The 26,876-nt window shown below is 38.9% G+C and overlaps 1 protein-coding gene across 1 annotated transcript; it reads right to left on the reverse strand.

Annotated features, from left to right (window-relative positions):
- Positions 1-1,303: 1,303 nt before the first annotated feature.
- On the reverse strand, positions 1,304-21,701 carry SUCLA2 (succinate-CoA ligase ADP-forming beta subunit). Its single transcript, XM_010728821.3, has 11 exons — positions 21,562-21,701; positions 19,867-20,050; positions 10,644-10,743; positions 10,288-10,450; positions 7,548-7,676; positions 6,973-7,111; positions 6,433-6,594; positions 6,209-6,351; positions 3,907-4,027; positions 3,548-3,636; positions 1,304-2,107 (listed from the first exon to the last, which is right to left on the reverse strand). Exons 1-11 carry the CDS (start codon positions 21,646-21,648, stop codon positions 2,033-2,035), a joined length of 1,392 nt encoding a protein of 463 aa, XP_010727123.1. The 5' UTR covers positions 21,649-21,701; the 3' UTR covers positions 1,304-2,032.
- Between the last annotated feature and the right edge of the window lie 5,175 nt (positions 21,702-26,876).

Consider the following 26,876-nt stretch of genomic DNA (forward strand, 5'->3'; position numbering starts at 1 on the left):
ATAAAGAAATTTTGGACTAATAGTGGGTATAGTTTTATTTCAGTTCTAGTCCAGTATTTGTACTAAAAGCCCATTTTCATTTCCTATTTTTGGCAACATCAAGTCACTTTTGTTCCACTATTCTTTCCTCTTAAGTTAAAGAAAAAGGTAGACTGTAATTATGTTTTTAAAAAAAGAAATCCATCTCCTTATGAACCTGTAAGATTATAATTCTACATAAATTTTAAAAGTATAAGGCTAGAAGCAAACCTACACATTTGAAATGAATTATATTCTCAAAATCATTCAATGCTTAACAAGTCTATTCAGACTGGTTATCTCTGCGAACCCATTCAAGACCATTGAATAAAAGAAATGCCAAGCATACCTACAGGCCCAATTTAGCACACTGGATTAACAGCACACAAGTTCTGTGTTGTGAGAGACCAACTAGGACTGAAAATAACCCAGTTTAAATTCCAGGTGAACTTAGCTTCTGCTAATTTTCTTTAGTATTGTCAAAAAGCTACTCAAATATACCATGCTTGTTTAAAGTTTCATATCACCCTACCTACCTCAAAACTGTGTAGCACTGACTGTAAGTTTCCCCACATTCCATACATACATTTTAAGTCTTTTTGTTCGTATTTATCTTAGAATGAATCATAAATTGGTTTGAGTTGGAGGGGAACTTCAAGGATCACCTGGTTCCAATCCCCTTGCTGCTCCTTGCATTGGATCCGACTGCCCAGAATCCCATCCAAGCCAACTCTGAACACTTCTGATGATGGGGCACTCACAGATTTGCTTTGTAACTTGTTTCAGAGCCTCACCACTGTCACCTCTTCCTTATATCCTATTAAAATGAATCTACCCTCTTTCAGTTCAAAACCACTGCTGGTTAAAAGACTTTCTCCATCCATCTTACAATGGATTTCCCATTTTGAAATTCCACCGTAGACAAATTCATTATTATTTCCTGACAAAACCATGCTGTTGTTAACCAAGAAAACTGCATTTAAACAAAAAATGAAAAATTGCAAAATACAAGCAAAAAATGAGTAACGGTTTCCAAACTTGATGTTAAATTACTAAGAGGTGAATGTATGCATCAACAGACAAGTTTCAAGTTGTATATAATGCCAAAAATCAACAGCACTTTAAGGTGACAAAAACTAGCTTATTAACTCAAGGGAAAAAAAAGAGCATATATTATTACTAATTTACTTTAAAAAGCTTTTATCTTGCTACCTTTAAATCCCAACTTAATCTTTGTGTTTATGCAATTGATCAAAATGGCGACATACAAAGAAAAAGACATAAGTTGTTTTGGGAGACATTTTATTCATGTACAATTTTATTAGCAATGTACAATAGACGCTTTAATCCTCTATATATTTCATCTCTTTGAAGTCTGGTAAATGCTTATTCATATACAAAACTACATTATGCTTTCTTGTAAAGACCCAAAATTGTGAAAATCCAAGTGCTACAGTATATGTTGTAGTGATTAAACACGTTGTCCAGAAGAGTAACCAGCCACTTCAGTGAAGCACTTCTAAAAATGTTCCTAATCAAGTTCAAATGCACCTGTTCATAAATAATGATCTGTTTGTTCAAGTCCATTATACTGCTAAGCACAACTGTCTCCAATATAAAATACCGTTTCAATACAATTCTCCACAGGGACAACTAGATAATCCAGTCATATTTATATTTAACCAAGGCTAATACAAATTTACAAGGAAAGTAACTTTAGAATTTATTCAGAATAATTGTTCAACCAGAAGCTTTACTTTGGACAACGCAGAAGTATATTGCAAGTAACATTCTGCAGCAAAAGCTGGAGGTTTGAGAACAGCTAAGGACTAAATACTAGCAATACACACTTTTACAAGAAGTCCAACCATTCTGAATGTTAACATTAAAGACCAGGTACTTCAGCCCTGCGTGCCTGACAAATAATCAAAGCCTCTGCACAAAAAAAGAAAACATCCCACAGAACACAGTATTTCAGAGAAACGTATTAGACACAGGCATGACATTTCTCAGATCAAATTGGCAACTGAAATTTAACATCCACCTGAGCTTGTTTTGCTAAGCTTACTATTTCAGAGAGTTTCACCACCTGTAAAAGAAAGCAAAGACTTAATTTCAAAACAATTCTTTTTTTTTTTAAGTTAAGTAATTTCAGAACTTCTCCTTCTATAAATTTTTGTCGTAGGCATTTCTGGACCATATTTTCCATATTTTGATATCTTTTGGAGAGCCAACTTCTCTTGCATAACCTTCATGAATTAATTCCTGCTAAGGAATACGTCCTCATTTTTCGAGCATTAAAATTCTTCACTTTCACTACTGCTACATGTTTGTAGAATAATTTCTTGTCTGCCTAGTTGGCCACAATCATCTAGTGAATACTTAGGTGGGAAAAAACAAGTATAAATACACGCCTTTAAAATCACTGACTACAATCACTGCTTTGAATGCTCAGCTCATTACACTGATCTATCCTCATCCATTTGTTCATCAATCTCATTGCATCACCATACATAAACCTGTTCAAAGAATCACCTATTGGCAACATACACAAACAAACTGAATCTTTTCCAAAAATGCTTCTCCAGATACAGATATTTTTAGGTTAGAAAATTAATGCTAACTCTATTTGCACGGCTCCACGATTTAACCAGCAGAACATCATCAGTTTTAAAAAACACATTATATAGATCCAATACAGCTTAAGAATTCATACGCGTTCCTAGGGAATATTTACAATGACCAAATCAAAGCTTAATAATCTTGCAAAACTTAATATTACTTCTTAAAAGCAAGGGCTGTATCATCAGGCTTAACAAGTTGAGCAATCCAGAGCTAATTCTAGAACTTCAACTTCAGGAAAGAAAAATCATAACCGATCTGTCTGAACATCTAATTATCTTACTGCAGAAGCAAGGTGATCAACTATGTTTGATTTTAATCACATGCACAAATATAACACTATGTCAAAAGAAATGTTACATTTCTCAGTTACTTCACTTCGAACTACTCTCCCACCCATTTCCCTAACAAGAAGGATGACAGATACGTCCATTTATCTCTGTGTTGGCTTTTTTTCCCCCCCAACTTTTTCTTTTTAAAACTGCTTTTCAGAAAAAATACAATTACTGAAGGTTATTCACCACTTCTCAAGTGTGTTGAGGCATGGGAACAGGCTGCCTAGGGAAGTAATGGAGCTACCATCCCTGGAGGTGTTCAAGAAACAGATGTAGTACTTAGGGACATGGTTGAGTGGGTAAAATTGGTTGTAGGTGGACGGATGGACTAGATGATCTCAGAGGTCCTTCCCAACCTTCAGAAACTCTGGGGACATGATAGCTCTCAACAGCATAGTAAGGGAATATTTTAAAAGGAGAATTAATCTGTAAAACATTTGCTTGCAAACCTGGTAATAACTTGCACTGACTACCCTAGGCTACCTTTAGCTGACTGAAAGGATTTTCAGCTTTTCAATATTCTGAAACAGATCCTGTGTTCTGAAAATAATGTTCACTATGAGCTCTCTTACCATTTTAGCAGCTTCATCCAGGTCGTCACAGGCAAGAATTTTGAGGCCACTAGCAGTTATTAAAGCTTTGGCATCATCAACTCGCGTACCTTAAGAAAAGATAAAATGCAACCCTTACAGAATACTGGACTACCATTTCCAGTGTATGTGGATAAACATAGAAGACAACTACTTTAGTAGTTATAAAAGCAGTAAATCTCTTTTTATTAACTTCCCAATCCTCATCATCTAAATTCTCTGTTTTCCCTGTTCTCCCATAGCCTAACAGCTGTACAGCTTTCAGAAAACTTGCTAGGTAGTATCTAAGGTCAAGAACATCTGTCAATATAGACAGAAAGATATTTATCACATACACTCACCTTGCAATCGTACCACAATAGGTATTTTTAGGTCCAAATCCTTTACTGCCATAACAATGCCTTGCGCTATCACATCACATCGCATAATGCCTCCAAAAATATTTACCAGAATAGCCAGTACCTAAAAAATCAAGAACAATATTTAGGTTAAAAATGGACAGAGACACATCAGCTAAAAGCACCACTCACAGCATTTCAACCAAAGGAAAATTCAAGCTCCCTAAGTGCAGTAAGGGACTCAGCTCAAGAAAGAGAACATTTTGTTGCTGAAGTTCTCTGGAACACAAAATACAGTTCTATGAAGCCACACACTTCACTTCAGGAAATACAGATTTTCATTTCAAAAATGTCTGACCCAGGATATTTTCATGTTGTCCATATTTTGTGCAAGTATCTGAGAAAAGACAAACACTTTCTGCACAAATCCATCACAGTACATTATGGGAATGGCCTCAAGTTGTGCCAGGGTGGTTCAGATTAGATATTAGGAAAAACTTCTCAGATTGGTGAGGCACGAGAACAGGTTGCCCAGGGAAGTAATGGAGCCACCATCACTGGAGGTGTTCAAGAATCACATGTGGTACCTTGGGAACATGGTTTAGTGGGTAATATTGGTTGCAGGTTGGACATATGGACTAGATGATCTTGGAGGTCTTTTCCAACCTTAACGATCCTATGATTTTATTCTATGATTACTTCAGAGAATGATTAATAAAGAAGGTTGCTTGTCTTTGAGCAAATCAAATAGATGAAACGTCAGTAATTAAAGTAATTTAACTACTTAATTTGTCAACTGTTTATCTTTCCATTTCTAACATTACCAGCAAGGGTATTTCCCACATTAATAACTCAGCATTACTGAAGAAGCTACTCTGAAAAGCATATGAGATTTCCAGAACTTACAACACTGTTTATGCAGCTTACTTAAAAGCTAGCATGTTTATAGATAAGATATCTGATGGATATTTAATTCAGGAGGACTAAGCCTGAAGTTAAGGAAAAGACTCTTCCTGCTTAACTAGCAGAAAGGAAGGCTGGAAAGATTGCAGTCAGTGGTGAAAGACAGAAGACATGTAACAGCCTTGGAGGAAGACAGGATAAACTTAACGAGACAATTTTAATATGCAGCTAGTACTAAACAGTAGGCTGGTGCTCATTATCTTGCAATCAGACTAGCTTATTTGCATATCGTTTTCACTTCTGCTACTAATGTGTAAAAGCAACCTAGACTGGAACCCCCCAAAGTTGTTCCAAACAACCCCTGAAGTGGACCCAAACAGACTGGGGTCCATGTCACCAGTGGGCTGTGTTACTGTTCGACTTTTCAGCACCAGGAATCTCAGCTACTTCATTTTTATCAACTAGTAAACAGTTGAAGGAAAGCAGAAAGGGAAAAATAGGTGCATTTGGAAAGCTTTTGTCTATGTATCTGCAGAGAACTGTCATTGTAAGAACTTGTCCCACTCCAACGCTTCCCACAACTTCTTCCTTGTTCCTTCATCTTTTCTCTCTCCGAAGTTTGTGAGAGACAAAAGTCTTTCCAAATAGAAAGAAACTAAACACCTCTAACACAAATCTCTATTTCCTTCTGACCCTTTCCAAAGAGGTCAAGTGGTATATTAAATTGTGATCTAAATGCAGTATACCATTACCATATCCTGCACGGAACTCCCAACTTTTTTGGTTACTGGGACAATCAACCCTATGCGGACCACCAAGTCAGTATTCATGTTATTAAGACAGTAAAGTTATCTTTCTGGTTCCAACCAATTTGTTATCTTAATAATGTTCAAACACTACTGATAAACTTTGCATAGGATAAAGCCATTCCATGTCCATTACAAAGTTATTTATGTTATATAAAATTAATACCTGAGAAATTTGTTTATTCTCTGTGCTGTGCACAATCATCTCTACAACTCTAGCAGCTGCAAAACTAGCACAAGAACACACAAAAAAATGGAAATTTATCAAAATACTGGTTTCTGTTTAAAAAGCCAGTGTGGACAATTTTACACTCATAGGATTTCTGAACAGACTCACAGCTGTAATTTCAACCAGAGCACACAAAACCGCCTACTCAGTACCCAGCCAAAGAATTCATTTTAAAATAAGAAAAAACTCGAGCAGGTGTTCAGGACTTCTCCATTTGTACCACGATTTAGCTAACGTCTCCATTTTCTTCCCTGTCTAATTTTACACTTACAGAAACATGTTTTCTGGAGAACATGCACTAAGCATTGTAATTCAAAATATAGCTTGTGTCGTGCCTTTGTAGGACCTTGATATGCCAAGTCCCTACCTTTTTATCAGAGGTAATAAGCTTAAAGGCTTCCGTCACTTGCTGCACTGTAGCACCACCTCCAACATCAAGGAAGTTTGCTGGAGTTCCACCATGAAGTTTAATAATATCCATTGTGGCCATAGCTAAACCAGCACCATTGACTATAAGAGAATAAATACAACATTTAGAAATTCAGTTTATAAACTCACTAAGTCATTTAAAACTCATTAAGTAGAGCATACCTAAACAGCCTATATTTCCATCCAATCCTATGTAGTTGAGATCTGCTTTTGCAGCATCTCTGTCTCTTTCATCTTCCTGTGTCCAGTCTTGCATATCAAAGATTTTCTTCTGACGATAGGCTGAATTACTGTCAAAATTTATCTTTGCATCCATACACATCACTGAAAGGAAATCACAGTTTATAAAAGAAGTCATGTAATGCCATTACTACTAGAACAATACTTCAGCTGCTACGTGTGCATGTTATCATCTGTTACATCAAGCGTGGCAGCCAGCTCATGTGGTCCAACATTTTGCTGAAATGACCCACTTAACACTGCATGTACATACAAGATTCTCTCCAGCTTATCGACAAAGACAACCATCTAAATTAATTTATGCTTATATGCTTCATTAAATTTGTTTTCCAACACAACATGTTAATGTTAAGTCCTCCTTGCTGCATACCACTGAAGTTTTAGCTGAAACTCATTGTAAACTAACAGAATTATGAAAGTATCAAGCTGTTACAAAAAGCATACGAATAAAAGAAACATTACCAACTCCTGATGCATCTTCAACCATAGGATTTATTTCTATCATGGTAGCATCATATTTCAAAAAGAGATAATATAATTTGATCATGTTCTCAGCTGCTTCATCCACAAGATTAGGAGGAAATCCCATTTTTTGGGCTAGCTGAAAGTAAAAGGCTGGTTATCAGTTATCTGATGTTCATGTTTTGATTGACATTTACAAGTTAGAAATCTCCAAGTTTAAATATTATTTCAGTACTGAGTTGTAGATACAGACTCTCTCCTGTCTTCCGAGAGAACAATAACTCTTGGGTTTTAAAAGACCATTTTTGATATAAAAAACACTGCACTTATCCTAAAAGGAGAGCTAGTAATAAGTTATCATTGTCTTTACATAGCTATATAAAGCACTGCCATGCATAGCTGGATTTACACTGATTATCAAGCTGAAAATACTTAAATCACTCACTCGAATCTGTTTCAAAATGTCAAAATGCTTTAAGACAACTCAGCAAGCTGAACACACACACACTTCATCAACTTTAGAAACAACACTACCCCATCCTTGCTAATGTGTACTTTTCCACATTAACAATTACCCTAAGAGCTTGCTCCTTTTTTATGCCTTCTACTATATCAATGGGTTCCTTAATTATTGCATCAGGATTCTCTGCAGCAACATCTTCAATATTAACACCACCCTGGGAACTGCCTATCAGCACAGGACCCTGGAACAAGAAGAAGAAAAGAGTAAAAATGTAAGTAGTTTTATACCCCACAACTGAAATGTAGTTTTTTCCATAAGACACTTTCCAACAGTAAAGCCCTGCTCAGAGTTTGGACACCTCTGTATTTCAGCATTTTACCTACATGCTTTTATTGAAAAGAACATTACCATCTTTTTTACTCAGTACCTCTACATAAACACTTTTAATAATACTTTCAAAATTGCAAGGTGTAACTTGAGCCCAATTTCTTTTCACAAGAAAAAAAATTCTGTATACAACAGATCAATTAACAGATATATTAAATTTTGACAGAAAGACCCAACTTAGTAACAATACGCTTTTTATCTTCTAGGCTGTATCATTAGAAAAGGAACATCTCCCCCTTCTCCACTAACCCCTACACAAACACACATCCAATGCCAGGGATTCATTTATTAATTCCATCATGCTCCAGCTCCAAGGACAAATTTAGGTCTGCAGAATCCAGTGATAAATTACTGCAAACTATGCCTGTCCAATAGGATCACCAAGCTCAGTAACGACAGCTATTGCTGAAAGGCAGTCAAGGTTTTCTGACAAAATAGCACCCAATTATTCAATAATAAAAGAAATTAAAACATATATATCTATAAAAAAATAAAACATAATAGATAACATTTTCTGGAAACTTTCCTGTTTGTCTTTTGTTGGTTGTTTTTTTTTTTTCCCTTTGCTATCTAAATCTCAAGGAAAACATCAAGGATTCACTACCAATATACCTACAGTCTCTCTCTGTGGGTACAATCCTCTTGTTTAAAGATACACACTTGTTTTTATTCCAAATACCTTCCCTTATCACCACCTGTGCATTAATTATGACATCTAGTGTACCAGGGCAGCATTACTTAAACATTAAAAAGCCTTATAGCTGCTGACAATTCAATACAGAAAGCAAGATGCTGATTCCAAGAGCATACTTAATAACCACGCTATTCTCTTCTCATCACCATCTTTCCAAATGGAAACATGTAGGTGATTAATTACCCTACATCAAATAGCAAGGTTCAACACAATGAACATTTCTGGATATTTATATCCTGAACAGTCAGGAAGCTAAAAATACTTTACAAAAATAAAATATAATTCCATAGAATTGACTAAAAGTAATGGTTTTAATATGCAAGAGGTCTTGATTCCACTGGCAAGTAAAACCCAAAACATCACATTCTACCTTCAAATCATTATTTTATAAGCTTTTTTCCTCCCCTCCTAAAGGAAGAGACTTGCAATAGTATCAGAAATACCAGCTGCGTGCTATTCAACTTCTTCTTTGGAAAGGTTCTTCCTAATCATCAGCACCCTAGACTCATTAGAGCAATTAGAAGCACATCCAAAAACAAGACTTAAAAAGTCACAGTAAAAACTAAGTACATCCCTACCAAGAAAAAGCAAAACTCATGGCGCAATAGAAGGCAGTAAGATTTTTTTTTAAATAAGAGCAAGAACAAGATGTTAAGATTACAAACTGGCCATTTGCAGTATTTTCATGCCACCTTGTGGTAATTCTGGGATGCATATTGCAATGTTTGGTTCTTCCAAGCTTTTGTACAGTACAACAGAACACAGGTGCCCAAATCACTTAACTGCACTAAAATCCAAAAGATACTTCCTTATTAGAAACAAAGGAAGACACAGGTGTAAGTACAATATTGAATTTTTAATGTTCCATTAAAAATATTAGTTTCCTGCACAGAAAATTTCATGCTCATGCTAGAGACACTCCTCAATGATCAAGAGCTGTCCTTCTACAAACTCTTAAGCATTTGTCTCGACTAAATTCAACTCTTGCAGAGCTTCAGAAGAAAAATTTACAAGATCTGCTTTACCTTGGCTTTATCTAGCAATTCATGTTCTGTACTACCAAATGGAACTTATGGAAATTAATCTGTCAGACTGCATTGACACATTTCAGTAACCAAGTCTGTATTGTAGCCTAAAAGGCTATATAGCCATAAATACAAAATATAAGAGACTACAGTTTTCACCTTCCTGACAGCCATGAAGTGAAGTCCTAAGCTTCCTACCACTTACTGAACAGTGTTGGTATAAGAAAGCTACCACCACTCCCAAAATTGAGGGAACAAACCTGTGCATCCCAAGGAATCTCCACACTGTGGTGAACACAGGCACTTGACTTATCTAGAACTATAGGCTCTTCCAAAAGGCTTTTACTTATCTTGTTTCTAACTCTCATAAATAGTGTGTACACATGCATGCACATGCAAAGCTGTATTTTTAAACTTAACTCTAGTACAAGCATCTGGTAGATAAGAGCACACTTTAAAAGCAAAATGAAAATAACCCCCTCATTCTACCCACCTCCCCTTCAGCCCCATGAATTTGAGCTTCAGCTGAGGCTACCAGTACTCTTTTACTACATCTTAAATTCTAGCATAACATTTTTAAAGCATTTAAAACACTATGGCAATCAGTTAGAGATACTAGGAAATTACATTTCACTTGTTTATCTTTCTGAATTTCAAATGCAAGTGATCAATACAGTTAACAGCATTTTTTTTTAGTTCAACTATAACAAGTTAATTAGTTGACCTCTATTTCTAATATTACTCACTTGAAATGACCTTTCCATTGTTATTGCAAAATAGTATTCTCTCCTGGGATATCTGCGCTCACAGATAAATACTTGATTGCATATCCTGCCCTTTTCTCCTGTCTGCTTGGTAAACAACTTCTTTCCAATCATTTTGGAGGAGATATCTTTTGCTTCTTCTGGACTAGAATAAAAGAAGCTCAGAATGTGACAGTGAAACCGCTGGAAAAACAAAAGTAGTATAAAAAATTCTTACCTACTTGTTGTTATTTTAAGGTTAATAATTAAAACACTGATTTTAAACTTGGCAAGAGGTTCAATTCATAATAAGAAAGTGAAGTTTTTCCATTTGGTTGGATAACACAGAAAGAACTTACGAAAAAACTATTTTCACTCCTCCTTTGAGGCCTCCTTCAAATGTTCCTTTTCCTCTACCACCAGCTAAAACCTGTGCTTTTACCACAAGATCCTTTGTACCTGTAATGAAAGAAAACAAAATTTATCATGCATGACTACTAAAAACGAATTGCCCCAGGTATAACAATAGAGGCTGTTTTCATTTTAATCTCCTCCCATATTCAAAAGACAAACTTGAATCAAAGACTGTATCATAATTCGCACAGAAAACAAACCCTGGTGAGTCAATATTAGAAAAAAAATCTTTCTACATTAAGTATTTTACTTTTTCAAACACATTTCAATCATAACTGATTGAGAACTCAGTAATAAATGTTCGCTAACTGCCAGTCTATTAGTAAAATGGCACTGAATATCTGAGGTATTACTAATCCAAGATTTACCTGAATGAAGTATAAATCCCCTATGTCTGTAACTATCTTTTCAGCAATGATATGCAACTATGGCACTTACCCGACTTAACTTGCAGGTGTGCTATGTTTCCATTTAGCAGAGCACTGGGTGCTTTGCAGAAATCAAAGGCCTAAGCAAACCCATTATTTTTACCAGAGCAGGCAAAGTCAATCTTTTAAAATACTCTTGAAGGTAGGACAGGCTGTGTATACGAGTTTAAAGAAGTGAAATCTGAGAATAAAATCACTATCAACTGAGATATTCTGAAGCATCGTTGAAAGAGAAAGAATTCATTGTGTTATTTAAGGTGATAGAGGAAAAAAAATAAAACCCCTCTGAGATATTACTCAACTTCAATTACACTGAATAAGTGCAGAAAACAGCTGGATTGCAGGATGCAATGTATGTGGCACACCCCATCTCCTTTCATGCCACAGCTAGCTGAGCCATTCTGCTCTTAGTGGGCAAAGAACAAATACATTGTCCACTTGGATGTGAAAAGGAAGCCAAGTAAAAGCATAAGAAAAATAACAGTCTTGACTGTGTACCTAGCAACAGACCTCTGAATGTACAGCTGATATGGAGCTCTTTGGCATGAGAGGCTTGAACATTACAAACATATGCTTATTTACTATGCTCTATTATCTAAGATTTAATTCTGGTCCTGAACATAACCATTTTTATGGCTACTGAGTACTAGCAATCAAACAGGTTAATGGGCTTTACAGAGGCCACATAAAATAAGACTTTAGCCTTTTTTATTCATGAGACCATTTTTTAATGCAATTACCTCAAGCATAAAGCTAGCGTGCTTTAAGAAACAGTAGGCATGATGCATGGGTAAAATCTTAAGTAGTAGCTTCATGGATATATGAGAGCCACATGCTCCAACATGCCAACTTAATAATAAAGTTCCAGCCAGTTGAATATCATTTACCTGGTACTTACACAAAATGTGGAGAAGCATGATATTTGAGTGTCAAGTATAAAACTGTGTAGTGATTCAAAGCAGACGTTCAGTTCCCTGCTCACAGGGGATACTTTTCAAGTGACTCCACAGCCCTATTTAATTTACTGTTTTGAGGTTCCTACTGAAGTTTTGTAATTGACAAAAGATTGAGATCAAACATGCTCAATAATCAAGACAGAGAGACTTAAATTACAATCCACGAAGAAGCTGAGAAAAGAGAATTCTCCTAAACCCTGTTTTTCACCTCTTACACCGAGTCCAGAAGGTAAAAGCTACTTCCACAGAGAAGTTTCCTGGAAAGCCATGAAAATTACCACATATCTGTGGCATCAGTGCTTTCTATTTCATAGTCTTTGTGAGCTGAAAACAAATGCCACCCACTAAGTAGTTGAGTAGTATCAGTGGTTACACTTTGGCAATGTATAAAGGCATCTGAAAAAAGCCTGTGAGAAACAACCTTAAACAAAACTATCACTGAACTGTCCCTTATGAATAGAATGCAACCATTTGTAGCATTCCACAAACAGGCTATTAATTATTAATTATTTACTTTTTTTTTCCTACACCACTGCAAATAAACTGGCTGCTTGATTGCACACAAAACTTCAAGAGTTATTTGACCAGCCTATGTTTTCAAGCAATTAAGTTTCATAGATGTACCTGAAGCAAAAGTAAAGATAACCATGTCCTGAAAAAGCCTTAACTTGACTCTACAAACAGTTCTTTCCTACAGCACACATTTAAAGTTGTCCTTAAACTCCAAAGGAGAGAGATGTTGTGTCACACATATCATCTGCAGTGCTACAGCTGCAGCACTTCCACACATGCCACACAACAGAGAACTGCAGTTCTCTCCCAGTAACTCAACAAAACATTTGGAAAACAGCAGCTAACGCTATTTTCTACTAATATGAACAGTTTTGCTGTCCTGTGTTTTCCTTACATTGCTCTGAAATACTGCTAGGCTTTTGTTTCAATGACAAATAGCAGTTCTGCCTTGGAGCAGGTATCCATATACCATCTTTAGGTAGCTGAGTGCAGCTAAAGTCTCAGGGAAGCAGTTAAAGAGGCAAGCAAGCTAAGGTTGCAACACACAGAACTCAGCAGCCACACTCAAAAATGGTAGGAACCACAAAGAACAAGTACCTGCAATCACTGTAACACTCAGTTAGCATCTATTCAGGATGACAAAATCAACACAGTACTAACACAGGTTTCATATTCAACAGTGGTTTATTAACTAGACAGCAAAAAACAGTGGTGCAATCAGGAAATGCCCTCTTTATTTCAAGCAATACTGACGCTTATCAACCTGAAGGAATCATTTCTGACTCCACAACCTAAGACTGGGTGAAAAGTCCTTTTCTCACCATACTCACGCACTGATGATCAAAGAGCAACACAATTTTATCTTAAGTTTATTAAGAGGAAATAAGGCTTGGTGTTCTGTCACCTCTCAAATGTTCTGTGCTATTAGGAAGTTTGATAATTAGGGCAGCCAACCTTAATTAAAGTATTCTGTTTTACACGTTTCCATTCTGAATTATGTCAAATCACTTTCGTTGTCACTTCCTTATGCCTAATAGTCACTACAGTGGCAGTACTGCTTTCCACCTATCGCAAACATCTTCATGATAACCATGCAAGCCTGATCTGTTCTAACAAAAAAAAAAAAGGGAAATAAGAGGCAATAATAGGTTAATAACAAGTGGCAATCAAGATCTCAACTGCCATTCAGCAGCAAACTGCGGTAGACAAAGACTCAAATCTTTCATAGAATAGAATCACAGAATCACAAGGTTGGAAAGGACCTATAAGATCAACTACTCCAACCATCCTCCCATCACCACTGCTACCACAAGCACTAAACCATATCTCACAGCTCCTCATCCAGATGCCTCTTGAACGCTGCCAGGGACGGCGACTCCACCACCTCCCTGGGCAGCCATTCCAGTGCCTGACCACTCTCTGAGAGAAAAAGTTCTTCCTTATGCCTAACCTAAACCTCCTCTGGTACAACTTGTGGCCATTTCCTGGGGTCCTTTGCCACAGTTACACTTTATTTAAAAGCTTTTAGCTCAAGGACAAATCTCTCCCAGTTATAAAGCAAATCAATCTCTTCTTCTTGCACAGACATAAAAATTCAAAGTGTAGATAATATTTACTGGAAGTAGGGAAAATATAGACTTGTAATAAATAATGTATTCTTCACAGAGTAACAGAGTGCCAACCTTAACAAATGCAGAGAGCCTCTTCAAAGTACACACAGTACTTTGCTAACAAGCACAGCTACTCAGGATAGAACTTCAAAATCACATTTTCTCAGCCTTAGAAACATTCAGGTTAGAAGAATCTCTGCAAGCAGAAGTCTAATTATCAAAATAATTATCTGCCAGCAATCTTCATGCCAAGCAGGAGAGTGAACAACATGTTTCACACTTCTTACACAACACTACTTTCTACACAAACACATCCTGACATTATTCACCTGCATCAAGTTTTTCATCAACTTGCAAGGTTTTGGCAGTAGCTGAATCTAAGTGATTAAAATACGGCAGTCACAATCTGAACAGGCAAGTTAGACAAGTTATTTGAATGACTGAATTATTATCAACAACATGCTTTGATATTGGAACTTCAGAGAGGTGAAATGCTATAAGAGAAAGCAAAGGCTGAAGCAAAATGCAAGCCTTGGATGTCAAATAGTAGTGCCTGCCAAAAAAAAAAGTCAAGAAAATATTTGGTTTCTAGACTGTGACTGCTGGTTCTTGAGAGACTCTGGCCAGGCAAGTAGGATCCTCATTGAAAAAATTGCTCAGCAGTCCATCTGAACCTGACCTCCACGGCAGCTGGATTTGAAAACTTGGAGGATTTTTGTACAAAACACATACTTACACATCAAAACATTTCTTTATAAATCTACCCACGTTTACATGTTACTTTTTTAAAAAACAGACACAAGCTGCAGGTTTAAGCAACTGACAGCAATATCAAGGTCAGGTTGGATGTGGCCCTGGGCAGCCTGGTCTGGTGGTTGGTGAGCCTGCACATAGTAGGGGGGTTGAAACCAGATAATCATTGTGGTCCTTTTCAACCCAGGCCATTCTGGGATTCTCTGAAAATAAAAATACTGAAAAGAACTTAAAGCTCTGAAAAAAAGCATGTACTCATCAGGGAGCTGCCATTAGGGATGCAGCCATGCCAATCACTTCCATCATTCTGCTGAAAGCATATCAACAAAAATCTCTGCTTATAAACTACACCAATAAGGATTCACAGCTAACAGTTAACAACCAACAGGGAAAATTCCACTGTTTCAATTTCCTTCCAGTAACTCAGGAATAGCAAAGTAGAATGTTATGCACTTCATTTCTCAACTCCTCCTGTTCTGTACAGCTTACTTTATTTAACTAAGATTAGAATTTCTGTCATTAAAATCCTACACCACCAGAAGCAACACCACTAGAGCTGCTTCAAGATATCTCTCAAATCATCACAAAAGGAAACATACACTTCCCATGAAAGAAAAGTAAGCTTCTCCACGGGCATAGAATATGTCACTCCCTCTCACACACAAACACTGTTAACAAAGGAAGGTGTCAGGAAGTATCAACATTTCAGTTACCACAATAATTTCATAGGTGCTGCTTTAACTAACAGCAGTGCTTCAAACAGCACATTCCACTGAGCTATCTGCTATCACACCAATGAAACGAGCATCTGCTCTTCAAAGAATAGCCTCTAGGCCTGTTAGTAGTGCTATTCACACAAATACATATCAGCTCCTAAAGCGGCCCTGGAGACAGCGTTAGATGCAATCACACATTGGCTGAGAGTAAACTAAGCTCATAAGCAGTCATCAAGACATACTCCAGTATCTTAATAGTACTCACTTTTTCAAAATGTAAGCGATATCATAAAATCACAAGGTTAGAAAGGACATACAAGATTGTCCAGTCCAACCATCCTCCCATCACCACTGCTACCACAAGCACTAAACCATATCTCGCAGCACCTCATCCAGACACCTCTTGAACGCTGCCAGGGACGGCGACTCCACCACCTCCCTGGGCAGCCATTCCAGTGCCTGACCACTCTGAGAGAAAAAGTTCTTCCTTATGTCTAATCTAAACCTCCTCTGGCACAACTTGTGTTCACAAAGAATATAAATAGTCATATTGCAAAACTCACAAATAACTAAAAACACCAATATTAAAAAAAAAAAAGCCTTTAAAGTCTGTATCAGATACTGGATATCAGTATTCTCAGCTCTGAGTAGAACACATTCCTTCCGCAGCACAAATTAGATGTTCATGGAGACAGTGAAATAGTAGTGGAAAATTATGCAAACGCTGACATTTACAGGAGGTCCAAACCTGTTCCCAGTGACTGAATTACCCAGTAATTGCTTTGAAGAAATATGTCATTCCATGACCCACTTCAGTAGGTGATAACAAATCACTTGAAATGAGATGGAGGGCTCTTCCAAAGGAAAAGCTGTTTGGTAAACAATAAATGTCAATGACCCTTCACAGCCAAAAAAAATATGATAAGAAAAAGTTATATGCAAACCAATGTTTTAATAATGTCCAACCTTCACAATATAAAGCTTTCTAAACAATCACAGAATGGCCTGGGTTGAAAAGGACCACAATGACCATCTAGTTTCAACCCCCCTGCTATGTGCAGGGTCACCAACCACCAGACCAGGCTGCCCAGAGCCACATCCAGCCTGGCCTTGAATGCCTCCAGGGATGGGGCATCCACAGCCTCCTTGGGCAACCTGTTCCAGTGCATCACCACCCACTGTGTGAAAAACTTCCTCCTAATATCTAACTTAAACCTGCCCTGTCTCAGTTTAAACTCATTTCCCCTTGTCCTATCACTATCCACCCTCATAAACAGTTGTACTCCCTCCTGTTTATACACTCCAAACAAAACAGAAATAAAACAACAGAATTGCAGAATCCAGCTAGAAAGGAAACCTGAGTTGAATAAAGCACTTTAAGAAATGACACAGCAGAAGAAATCAAATTTTGAAAAACAGTAAACAAAATTTTGAATTTTTTTCCTCAAAAAACCTATGAGTGATCTGCCATCATTGCTCTTACGTTGTTCACAGCATTTAATTTCATCTCAGTTTCCTTTAAAAATGTTAGAAAAAATGTTACAGGGAAGAAGTGCACTCTTATAACTCAGTTCCAAGATGAACTGCAACATTCATATGCCTCAGCTTGATTCTGTGCTACACTAATTATCTAGCAGTAATAATAATCCTTGGTACAGTTAAGCTTTGGCTTTGTTCTGGCTTACACTGACTTAGCTTTAGATACAGCTAAGTTATGGTAATTTCTGTTAATGAAGAGAATGTGTTTGCTGTGCTCTAGGACAAAAAGTTACCCATTTGTAACTGGAGTGACCTATCTTCAAAAGGAAAGAAATCCAGTGCCAAAGTGAAGTTTACAGAGAGCAGGTTTCTGGCTAAAGGTTATCAGGAGCATGTGGGTTAGCACCAGAAAGACAGAGCAAGCAGCATTACCAACTATCTTTGTCATGGGTTAGACAAACATTTGGAAAAAGGTTTAACACATGAAGGGAAGCAAAAGATAATCTCCTATCTACCAGCAACAACTTTTACACAGTAAAAACAAATAATGAGCAGGAGGACAAAAAAGTGAGGTTTTTTCATTCTTCTCCAAATTTTAGGATTGTTTTAAGTGAATACTAAAGGAAAACAGGAGGAAGTGGTTAGAATAAAACAGAAAGCCAAAATATTGCAGCCAAGATCAGCCTGCCACATGCTGTACAAGTTCCAGGCAATGCTTGAGGAAAGCCCAAAAAACCCAAGCTCATTCAGCTTTCCCCCTATTAGGAAGTCTTCCTTTCCTCATCTCTAACATCGCGCAAAGCCACAGTGCCAAACACACACCAACTTAAAGGAAGTATATGAATGGCAATAAGCAGCTCTGAATTCTTTACCTCTTGTATTCTACACGATGCCAACTCATACACTTTAAAACTTCATTTTCCTCAGCCCTAAGAAACTGCACAGGGTCACATCTGCCAGATAACAGACATACCTGTTTCCCATGGATGAGACAGAACTATGAGCAAGCAACCACAGACATACCTGCTTTGCTACAGGTCTCCTCCCTAAACAAGGAACAAAATAAAGGAATTCCGAGGTACGAGTCCCCCCCACTGTTCACCACAAAGCACAGGGGATGTCTTATTTGTCACCAGCAGGGGATCTGTGCAGATATTAACATAACAGGGCTATCACAGAACCACAGAATGGCCAGGGTTGGAAGAGACCTCAAGGATCATGAATCTCCAACCCCCCTCCAACCTCCACATTTAATACTAGACCAGGTAGTCCAGGCATAGCCCTCTGCTTACTGAAGTTTACACTGTGCTACAAGCTCACCCTGCACTGAAGGTATGGGACTGAATTTTAAGCCATTCAAAGAATAGTTGGAAAGGAAGCATTTTAACATATTTTCTTTATGATGGTGAAGTTAGAATGGGATCAAGACAAAGAAGACAAGCAAAATACACCTGCATTTCTGGGACATCAAGTCTGAAGCTGCCCAATTGTTTTCTACATTACAATTTGCTCTAGAAAAAAATAACACTTTCAGATCGCATGAAGTCAAGACATGAAGCAGAAATGAATCTAACAAAACACATAACCTCAGGAATAACTACAAATTTATCCATTTGGAGATGAAAAGAGAAAGGCATTTTCATTTAGAAATGGAATATGATTAAAAAAAAAAAAGGAATATCTTCTGTTAAAATTGTGTGACAAGTCTAACACACTTGGGGAAGGAAGCTCTAAACTGAAAAAGAAAATAGTATTGATAATACAAATTATAACAGACTTCTATATTATATCCAAATTAAACCCCAAAGTTTTTTTTTAGTAAGATGTATAGTAGGTGAAGTGGCAAGTCAATGGGTAAAATCATACCCTAAACTAAAGCTCAATTAATCATTCAAGCATCAGGCAGAGGAGATTGGATGCCTTTTTACCAAAAAGACACGAATCCAGCGTTAACTACAGGATGTCAAAGTCCTCCTGTCCTGTATCAAGTGGCTGCATTCTGACAGAACAGTCTGTTTTCTAATGCATAGGGTTTTACCCTTCCTCTGCAGCACAAAAGAAAGCCTCCTTTGCATCTTCTGCTCTATAGCAGATTTTGGACTACAGAAGTCCTACCAGTATCCATCACTGAAGCTCTTCACAGAAGATCTACTCTACCCTGGCTAGAGAATGAGAAGAAATCCATGATTTGCACAAAGCAGAGTCTATTATTCATTTCAAAGAAGTCTAGGCACTTGTATGAACCCAATGCTAATGCAGCTTAAACCTGCCTTATCCTCTCAAAATACATTTCTTCTAAGCACAACTCACAAGTTACAGGAAAAACATCTTTAGCATTTGGGATATGGGAATGATGGTGACAGAAATACGAGTTCACAGCCTTCACTGGAAGTAAGGTTAGATCCTTCCCCACTGCAGTTGCACGGTTTAACTTCATAAACCAGTCTCCACGTGTATAACCCAGAGAGTCTTTAAAACTGTCACTTAACTGACTTCAGCATTTGCTCATGCACTGAGCATTCTTAGACATAATATGAAATATTCTTAGGAAAAAGTCAGCTCCAAAGTACTCAGGTCTGCAAGAAAGATGCTCCACAGGAAAGGCTCTCATAAAGAGAAGGTACATTCAGAACTCCAAGGAATGTCTTACAAAGTATTTACAAACTGCATCAATCCTATGCCTATACTGTATGTGTTTTCTTTAATATTATACCTATTTCTTTTGCTATTTTGTAAGCTTCATCTGGCGTCCTGGCAACCAGTCCATGTGGAACAGAAATGCCAGCCTCCTGCAACAGTCCCATGCTCAAGTATTCATGTAGTGACAGGTTCCTCTGCTGCTGCTGTTGCACCTGAAACCCATGATTACTGAGTATTCCTGGACTTCCACCAAGGACCTGAAAGGAAAAAAAGAAAGAGGAAAAAAACAAAGAACATGACTGTATTATGAAAAGCTGCTGTTTAGCTTAAAAAAAAAAAAAAGCCTATACATTAAACAAGTTAAGTGTATCAATGCAATCATCTGCCTTTCTTCTATGTTTCATGTACATTATCTATCATACTAGCCACTCGTGGTATTGGTTTGGAGGAGTTATTGAGGACAGCGAGAAAAAGCTGGAAACGATAGCAGGAGCAAGGTTTGGTAGAGCTAAAATACCTTTCAGCAACTAGTTAGCACCTAAGTACTTTAAGGAGTATATCTGTAGTGAAAAAAACTTGGAAACATCACAAAACTGAAAAACACACAAGTTTGTGCTGAAATTTTGGTTGTATCCTTCCTTCTGCCAAGCTAAGAACTGAGCTCCATAAAGGAAGGCCAGTGGAAGCTACTTTACATCAGCTTCAGCCCTATCAACTGTAAATTAAGTTTGCTACAGAACAAAGTATTGAGTGTTAAAATGATGATCGTGAACCAGAGAAGCCTACATACGAGCAGTTTCAAACACTGATGCTGAGTTGGAGGGCTGTAAAAATGTAACTCTGACATTTCAGAGGCTAGGTAAAAGAAAACATGCTTAGCACTGAGCCCAGGAAATTACAGCACAGAGTGAGTCTCAATTTCATCTGCAAAACTGATGTAGAGGACATGGAGAATTTCTGACATTTTCAATAAAGCAGTCCTAGGAAAAGACAATTTGGATCATAAAACATCAGGAGTGGCATCACATGATGTATCTTTCTCTAAAAAAAGAACAGCTACTCATAGACTTTAAAAAGAAGACCTTAACTTTACATGCATACAAAACAGCAGATCTACCAAACTCAGCTAATCCATGTATATAAATTACAGCTGAAAGTTCAAAGTAAAAAAGACTAGAAAACTAACCCGGCTTCAAACAAAAAAGGCCTTGCTGTTTAATCGTTTGGTAAGTAGCTCCGGCACAAGTATCAGACACGGAAATTTGCACCGGGAAGTTTCCCACAGAGGAGACTTCACATAATTTCAATCACTTTATTTAAAGCGAGTAAACAAAGCACGCAGTCATCTTAGGACGGCACTTCAAGGCAGAGGTTTAACCTCCGAGGGATCCCCTGCATACAGCGGCCCTCTCGCTGGCACAGCCCCAAGGACGAGGTGCTGCTGGCAGGAGCCGCGTCCCTTGGCGCTCGGGGACTCCGTGTAACGCGAGAGGGGAACTCGAGCGACCTTTCTCCGTGTGGGGAAGGAGAAGAAGGTGGCACAGCGCTGGCTCGCACCAGGCCCGCTGCTTCCTTTGTTTGCGCGGGTCTGCTGCGGCCCCACAGCCGGGCAGGGCCGGGCGGCGCGTCCCGCACAGCTCCCGGGGAGAGGCCCCAGCCCCGGCCCCAACCCCAAGCCCAAGCCCAGCTCCAGCTCCAACCCCAATTCCAACCCGAACCCCAACCGTAACCCTGGCCCAGCCCCGCCCCGTTGCCTCACGGCCGCTACCTTCGCCGTGGCAGTGCCCAGAGCGGCGCGGAAACCGCTACCCCTCAGAACGGCCGACACCCGGCTGCAGATGACGGAGGCCGCCATGGCTGAGCCCCTTCGCCCTCAGGTGCCCCTGGCAGCGCGCATGCGCTACCATCGAGACGAGGCACGGGTGGGGCAGAAGGAATGGGGAGGAGCCGGAAGCGCCGGCGCGGCTCCATCGCCCTCAATGACAACAGCCCGGGGCGCGACGGGAGGGCGAGCTCTATGAGCTACAGAAGCGGCTCTGCTGCCCCCTGCCGGGGCGGACTGCGGAGGGGAGAGGTTTTCAACCCTCGTTGTTTATCAAGGATTAAAGGATCTCGTAGGGATCAGAAAAAGCGTGATAATTAAGGACGGTGGGAAAAAGCTGGAGACGGTGATAGCAGGAGCAAGGTTTGGTAGAGCTAAAATACCTTTCAGCAACTAGTTAGCACTTTAGTACTTTAAGGAGTGTATCTGTCATGAAAAAAACATGGAAACATCACAAAACTGAAAAGCATGCAAGTTTGTGCTGAAGTTTTGGTTGTGTCCTTCCTTCTGCCAAGCTAAAAACTGAGCTTCGTGGAAAAAGGCACTGGAAGCTACTTTACATCAGCTTCAGCCCTATAAACTGTAAATTAAGTTTGCTACAGAACAAAGTATTGAGTGTTAAAATGATGATCATGAACCAGAGAAGCCTACATACGAGCAGGTTTATATGCAGTAGTTTCTGCTGCGGCCCCACAGCCGGGCAGGGTCGGGCAGCACGTCCCACACGGCTCCTGGGGAGCGGGACTCCGTCCCATGTCGCTGTGATGGTTGCAAAGAGTTTCCCCCTCCTCCTCAATTGGAGAGGCCTGCAGGCCCGCTGTCCCCGAGGCAGCCATGACTGTCCCTCATCATGCCAAGCTCTCCCCAGGCACTCATCCACCTTCCCCAGCATATGAGCACCCAGCCTGGCACAAACACAGACATCCAAACCTAGTCCTCCAGTCTGTGCTCACGACAGACTGTGTGCTTCCCTTTACTCCTGCAGACACAGCTGCAGTCACAGTGTGCTCCATCACAGGGGCATGCTGTGAGGTGGCAAGAGTCCTCCACTTTAGTTCAAAATGAAAAATAATAATAATTATTATTATTATTAATCATAGAATCACAGAATCATTAAGATCATCTAGTATGACCATAAACCCATCCTTACCCTACCATGCCCACTAACCATGTCCCTCAGTGCCAGATCTACACGGTTCTTGAACACCTCCAGTAATGGTAACTCCACCATCTCCCTGGGCAGCCTGTGTCAATACCACACCACTCATTCTGAGAAGAAATTTTTCCTAATACCCAAATCAAACCTTCCCTGGTGCAACTTAAGGCCATTACCTCTCATCCTATCACTGTTACAAGGGAGAAGAGGCTGAACGCCACCTCACCACAGCCTCCTTTCAGATTGCTGCAGAGTGCAAAGAGGTCTCCCCTGAGCCTTCTCTTCTCCAGCCTGAATAATCCCAGTTTCCTCAGCCACTCCCCATAAGATCTGTGCTCCACACCCCTCACAGCTTCGTTGCCCTTCTCTGGACACGCTCCAGGGCCTCAATGTCTTTCTTGTAGCAAGGAGCCCAAAACTGAACACAGTACTCAAGGTGCAGCCTCACTATTGCTGAGAGCAGAGGGACAGTCACTTTCCTTGCTCCTCCTGGCTGCACTATTGCTGATACCAGCAAGGACGCTGTTTGCCTTCTTGACCACTTGCACACACTGCAGGCTCACGATCAGCCAGCTGTCAATTAACACCTCTAGATCCTTTTCCTCCACACAGCTTTACAGCCACTCTGCCTTTGTCTTGTTGAAGCTCATAAAATTGTCCTCAGCCCTTCGATCCAGCCTGTCAGGATCCCTCTATAGAGTCTTCCAACCCTCAGGCAGATCAACACTTTCTCCCAATTCGGTGTCGTCTCCAAGAATTTTTTCACCCTCAAGATTCTTTTTCTTTATTTCAGTGTCTTCACACAATAAATCAAACACACCAATTACTGAACCAAAGACCCAATATTTGCACACAGTTATTCTGAAATCCATCCTTACAGCCCCAGTCTACCAGGCTTTCTATATCACATAAAATTAACTTCTGCCTCATGTAGTATGCAGCTGAGTCTCTGCTTTAGCAAATTAGCATGTGTTTGTTTACTATGGTGTCCTTGGGTGATTTCACTAGTGAGTTCATGTAAAAGACAGAACCTTCTGCAATGAATAAACCTTGTGAGTCACGGGCAAACAAAGCTTTAATGGAGAACATTAATTAGGAAATAATGTATAAGAAAGCATTAATTCTGGGAAACCAGAATGAGAAGTATGCTCTATCAATAGTAGAGGTCAGTAATGAAGAAAAATGCAGTTATTTCTATGCATGTGAACCACAAAGCTAAATCTAATCTCAAGGAAAACAATGGTGGACATGTGATCCTAGTGAGTTTTGTGACTGGAATTACCCAGTAACTGGACAGGTTGCATTTTTCTTCTGAAACTGAAAGTGTACCATCATAGCTTCTCTTTAGGCAAGTATTGGGAAAGACAGAGTAACAACTGTTCATTTATTTTGCTTCTGATCCTCTGCTATCTGCCTACAGCATTACTCTTATCTGCAGCAAACTCCACAGAGCACTTAGGTCTGCACCTCTTACATTCAGACAATCAAGGCATGAGCACCTCACTGAAGCTGTAAGGAGCTACAGAATTATGATAGACCATATTAAAGGACTGGAAAGATTATGGCAGCTACTGCCACTGTGTACAATCCAAAAAACAGCTGTATGGAGGCCTTTAATAATCTGCATGTTGCATTGTCTGAGTTCATTGTTGGCTGAAAGAATTAGTATAACTGGGATTTGTTGTAAAAAAGTCATGAATTTCTCTGTTTTCTGATCATGGATGCCACCGTCTGGCTCAGATTGTCAGTACAAAGTAGCCTGGAGATGTGCAAATAAAAAACAAACTCTGCAGAAACCATTAAAAGTAAGTTCTTGGAAAGGATGCATTCATCTTTTCTTTGTTTTCCAGAAGAAACAGGAAAATATATTGATTTTGGCTACAATCAGGATGCATTGTACATTGGTAGACATGTTTAGCTGCCAGACTAGCCAAAGTCACAGGGAAAAATCTTACCAGAAGCAAAATGAGAAAAATTCTTCAGTGCAGTCTCCATAGCTTTACACAGCACAACTTCCAGCTAGTTAATTCTCACTGTGTTGCTGGTTAGCAGGACAGCTGTCAGGGTTGACTCCGGACAAACTACTAAAGGGAACCTTGGGAGCATTTAATAACATGAAGCTATTTACTTGCTGAAGTCTCAAGTATGACGTTATTCCATCTGTTCTTCCAATTGTCATAGAGAAAGGCAATACAGTGTCTCAACATAAGGATGCTCCTGCATCCCTCCTGCAAAGATTCTGACATTTTCACCTGTTTTCATATCAGGAACTTGTACAGCCTCGGGCCTGGATGGGTGCAATTTTCTTCTGAACAGTAAGCACCACTTCACCATTTCTCCACATATAGGAATCATGAGATGCCAGGGGAGGCTACTTGGTGAGAGGTTCACTGCAGCAAAAGGAATTTGCTTGCACAGAAGCCATGAGAAGTGATCCTTCACATCGTGTGTAGTTCAGCTGTGGAGCACCTTGCCTCGGTGCAAATGTCAGGAGTTCACACGGGCTCAGTAGGGGTCTTCATAAGTTCATAGAAGAGAATAGAGAGGAAGGTTACTAAATACACAGAAGCCACCTTTGCTCTGAGAAGTACCTGAGATGCAAATGGCTATAAAAGAGCAGCCAAAAGCCCTGTCATGTTTTCTTGCCTATTTTTCAGAGATCCACATTGGACCCCCACCTACTGTCTTTGATGGATTTTTGGCTTGAAATCATGGAGACACTTATATTCTTCTGTCTCAATCTGCCCTGACTTTGACTACACACAGGAGATTTACAGAAGTTGGATCTCAATCCATCTTTTCCAGACTATGAGTTGCCCAAGGTCACTTAAAAAGTTAATGGCAGAGCTACAAATATAACAGAGTTGTCTCACCTCCTACACCCATTCTGATGACTCAATCTTGTCTGTCTACACCAGAGCAAAGAAAAAACTAACAAGCAATTAAAATAGTAAAGCAAATACTTGTATATGCACACCATTATTCTACTTAAATCTTTGTGAAGACTATGGCCACTTTGGTGCTGACAGTATATATATATTTTTGTTTTGTTTTGTTTTGTTTTGTTTTAAGTACAAGAGTTAGTTTGTGAGAGTCAGAGAAGGTTAGAGAAACAAAACTTATTTTGCTCAGGCAGGCCTTTTCTGAAGTATGCTATTAAACACAAGAATTTTCTGTTCTATGATAAGGAAGTACAGAAAGTAGAAAACCTGAAAGCTCTCATAAATTCTGGTATGAAAATGTAATGAGTTGGAGTTTACAGAAAGATGAGGATTGTGGAGAATTATGCAGATCATAGATTTGTAATGAAGTTGGTGACACAGGCAGAGATAAAGCAAGCTAACTTCTGCAAAATTTCCCATCTTCATTTGGAAAATTAAAAACAGTTGTTTCTGAATATTCCAGTATTTTAGCTTCAGGGGTGCAGTCTTTATTTATTTTCATTGTTCTATATTCTTCACAGTTTCCTTGTTGGCCACTCATCAAACTATTAAGTTCTGTGAGAGGCCAGGGACACGCTGAAGATACTGTGAACATTTTCCTGCTTTTTATCCAAAGATTTTTCTGACAAAAAAGTTCTCTTGTGTTATCCTATTCTACAGCTGTAGAAAAGTGTCCAAGTTTAGAGGCAAGGCCTGGACAGACATCCAGGCCACATGGGACCTAACTAGCAACCTCAGCAGGTCAATCTTTCTTTCATTTTCTTCCACTTCCTATAAGCTCAGGGAGGCAGACCAAGTTAACTTCTTGTCCCTCACCAATCTTCTTTCATTTTCCTTGATTAATATTCAGATGCATTGTGTAGATCTTATAAAATCCTAGATGGAGAATACAAATTATCGTATCTGGTTTACACTGAAAAGAAAAATGGTTTGACAAGTGTTTAATACTAATTGTCAGCATATTTGACAGCATATTTGCAATTGCAGAGAAGAAACACAAAGGCAATTAAATTAAAATCTCAAATTATAAGAAAACAAACCAAAGCTTATCAGGGGTATTGTTAGAAATCTAAATCTATCACAAGCATCATTGTCTGTCACATATGTAGACAGGGAAAAAAAAGAATGGATTTGGGAAACAAAAGGCAACTTTTTTTTTTTTA

This window comes from Meleagris gallopavo, chromosome 1 (assembly GCF_000146605.3).
Source record: "Meleagris gallopavo isolate NT-WF06-2002-E0010 breed Aviagen turkey brand Nicholas breeding stock chromosome 1, Turkey_5.1, whole genome shotgun sequence".
Classification (NCBI taxonomy): Eukaryota; Metazoa; Chordata; class Aves; order Galliformes; family Phasianidae; genus Meleagris; species Meleagris gallopavo.

Coding starts and splice junctions, on each gene's coding strand:
- SUCLA2 (XM_010728821.3), bottom strand. CDS start 21,648: ATGGCGGCCTCCGTCATCTGCAGCCGGGTGTCGGCCGTTCTGAGGGGT. Junction 6,352..6,432: donor TGGAAATATAGGCTGTTTAG/GTATGCTCTACT, acceptor ATTCTCTTATAG/TCAATGGTGCTGGTTTAGCT. Junction 4,028..6,208: donor TTATTACCTCTGATAAAAAG/GTAGGGACTTGG, acceptor TTGATTTTTTAG/GTACTGGCTATTCTGGTAAA.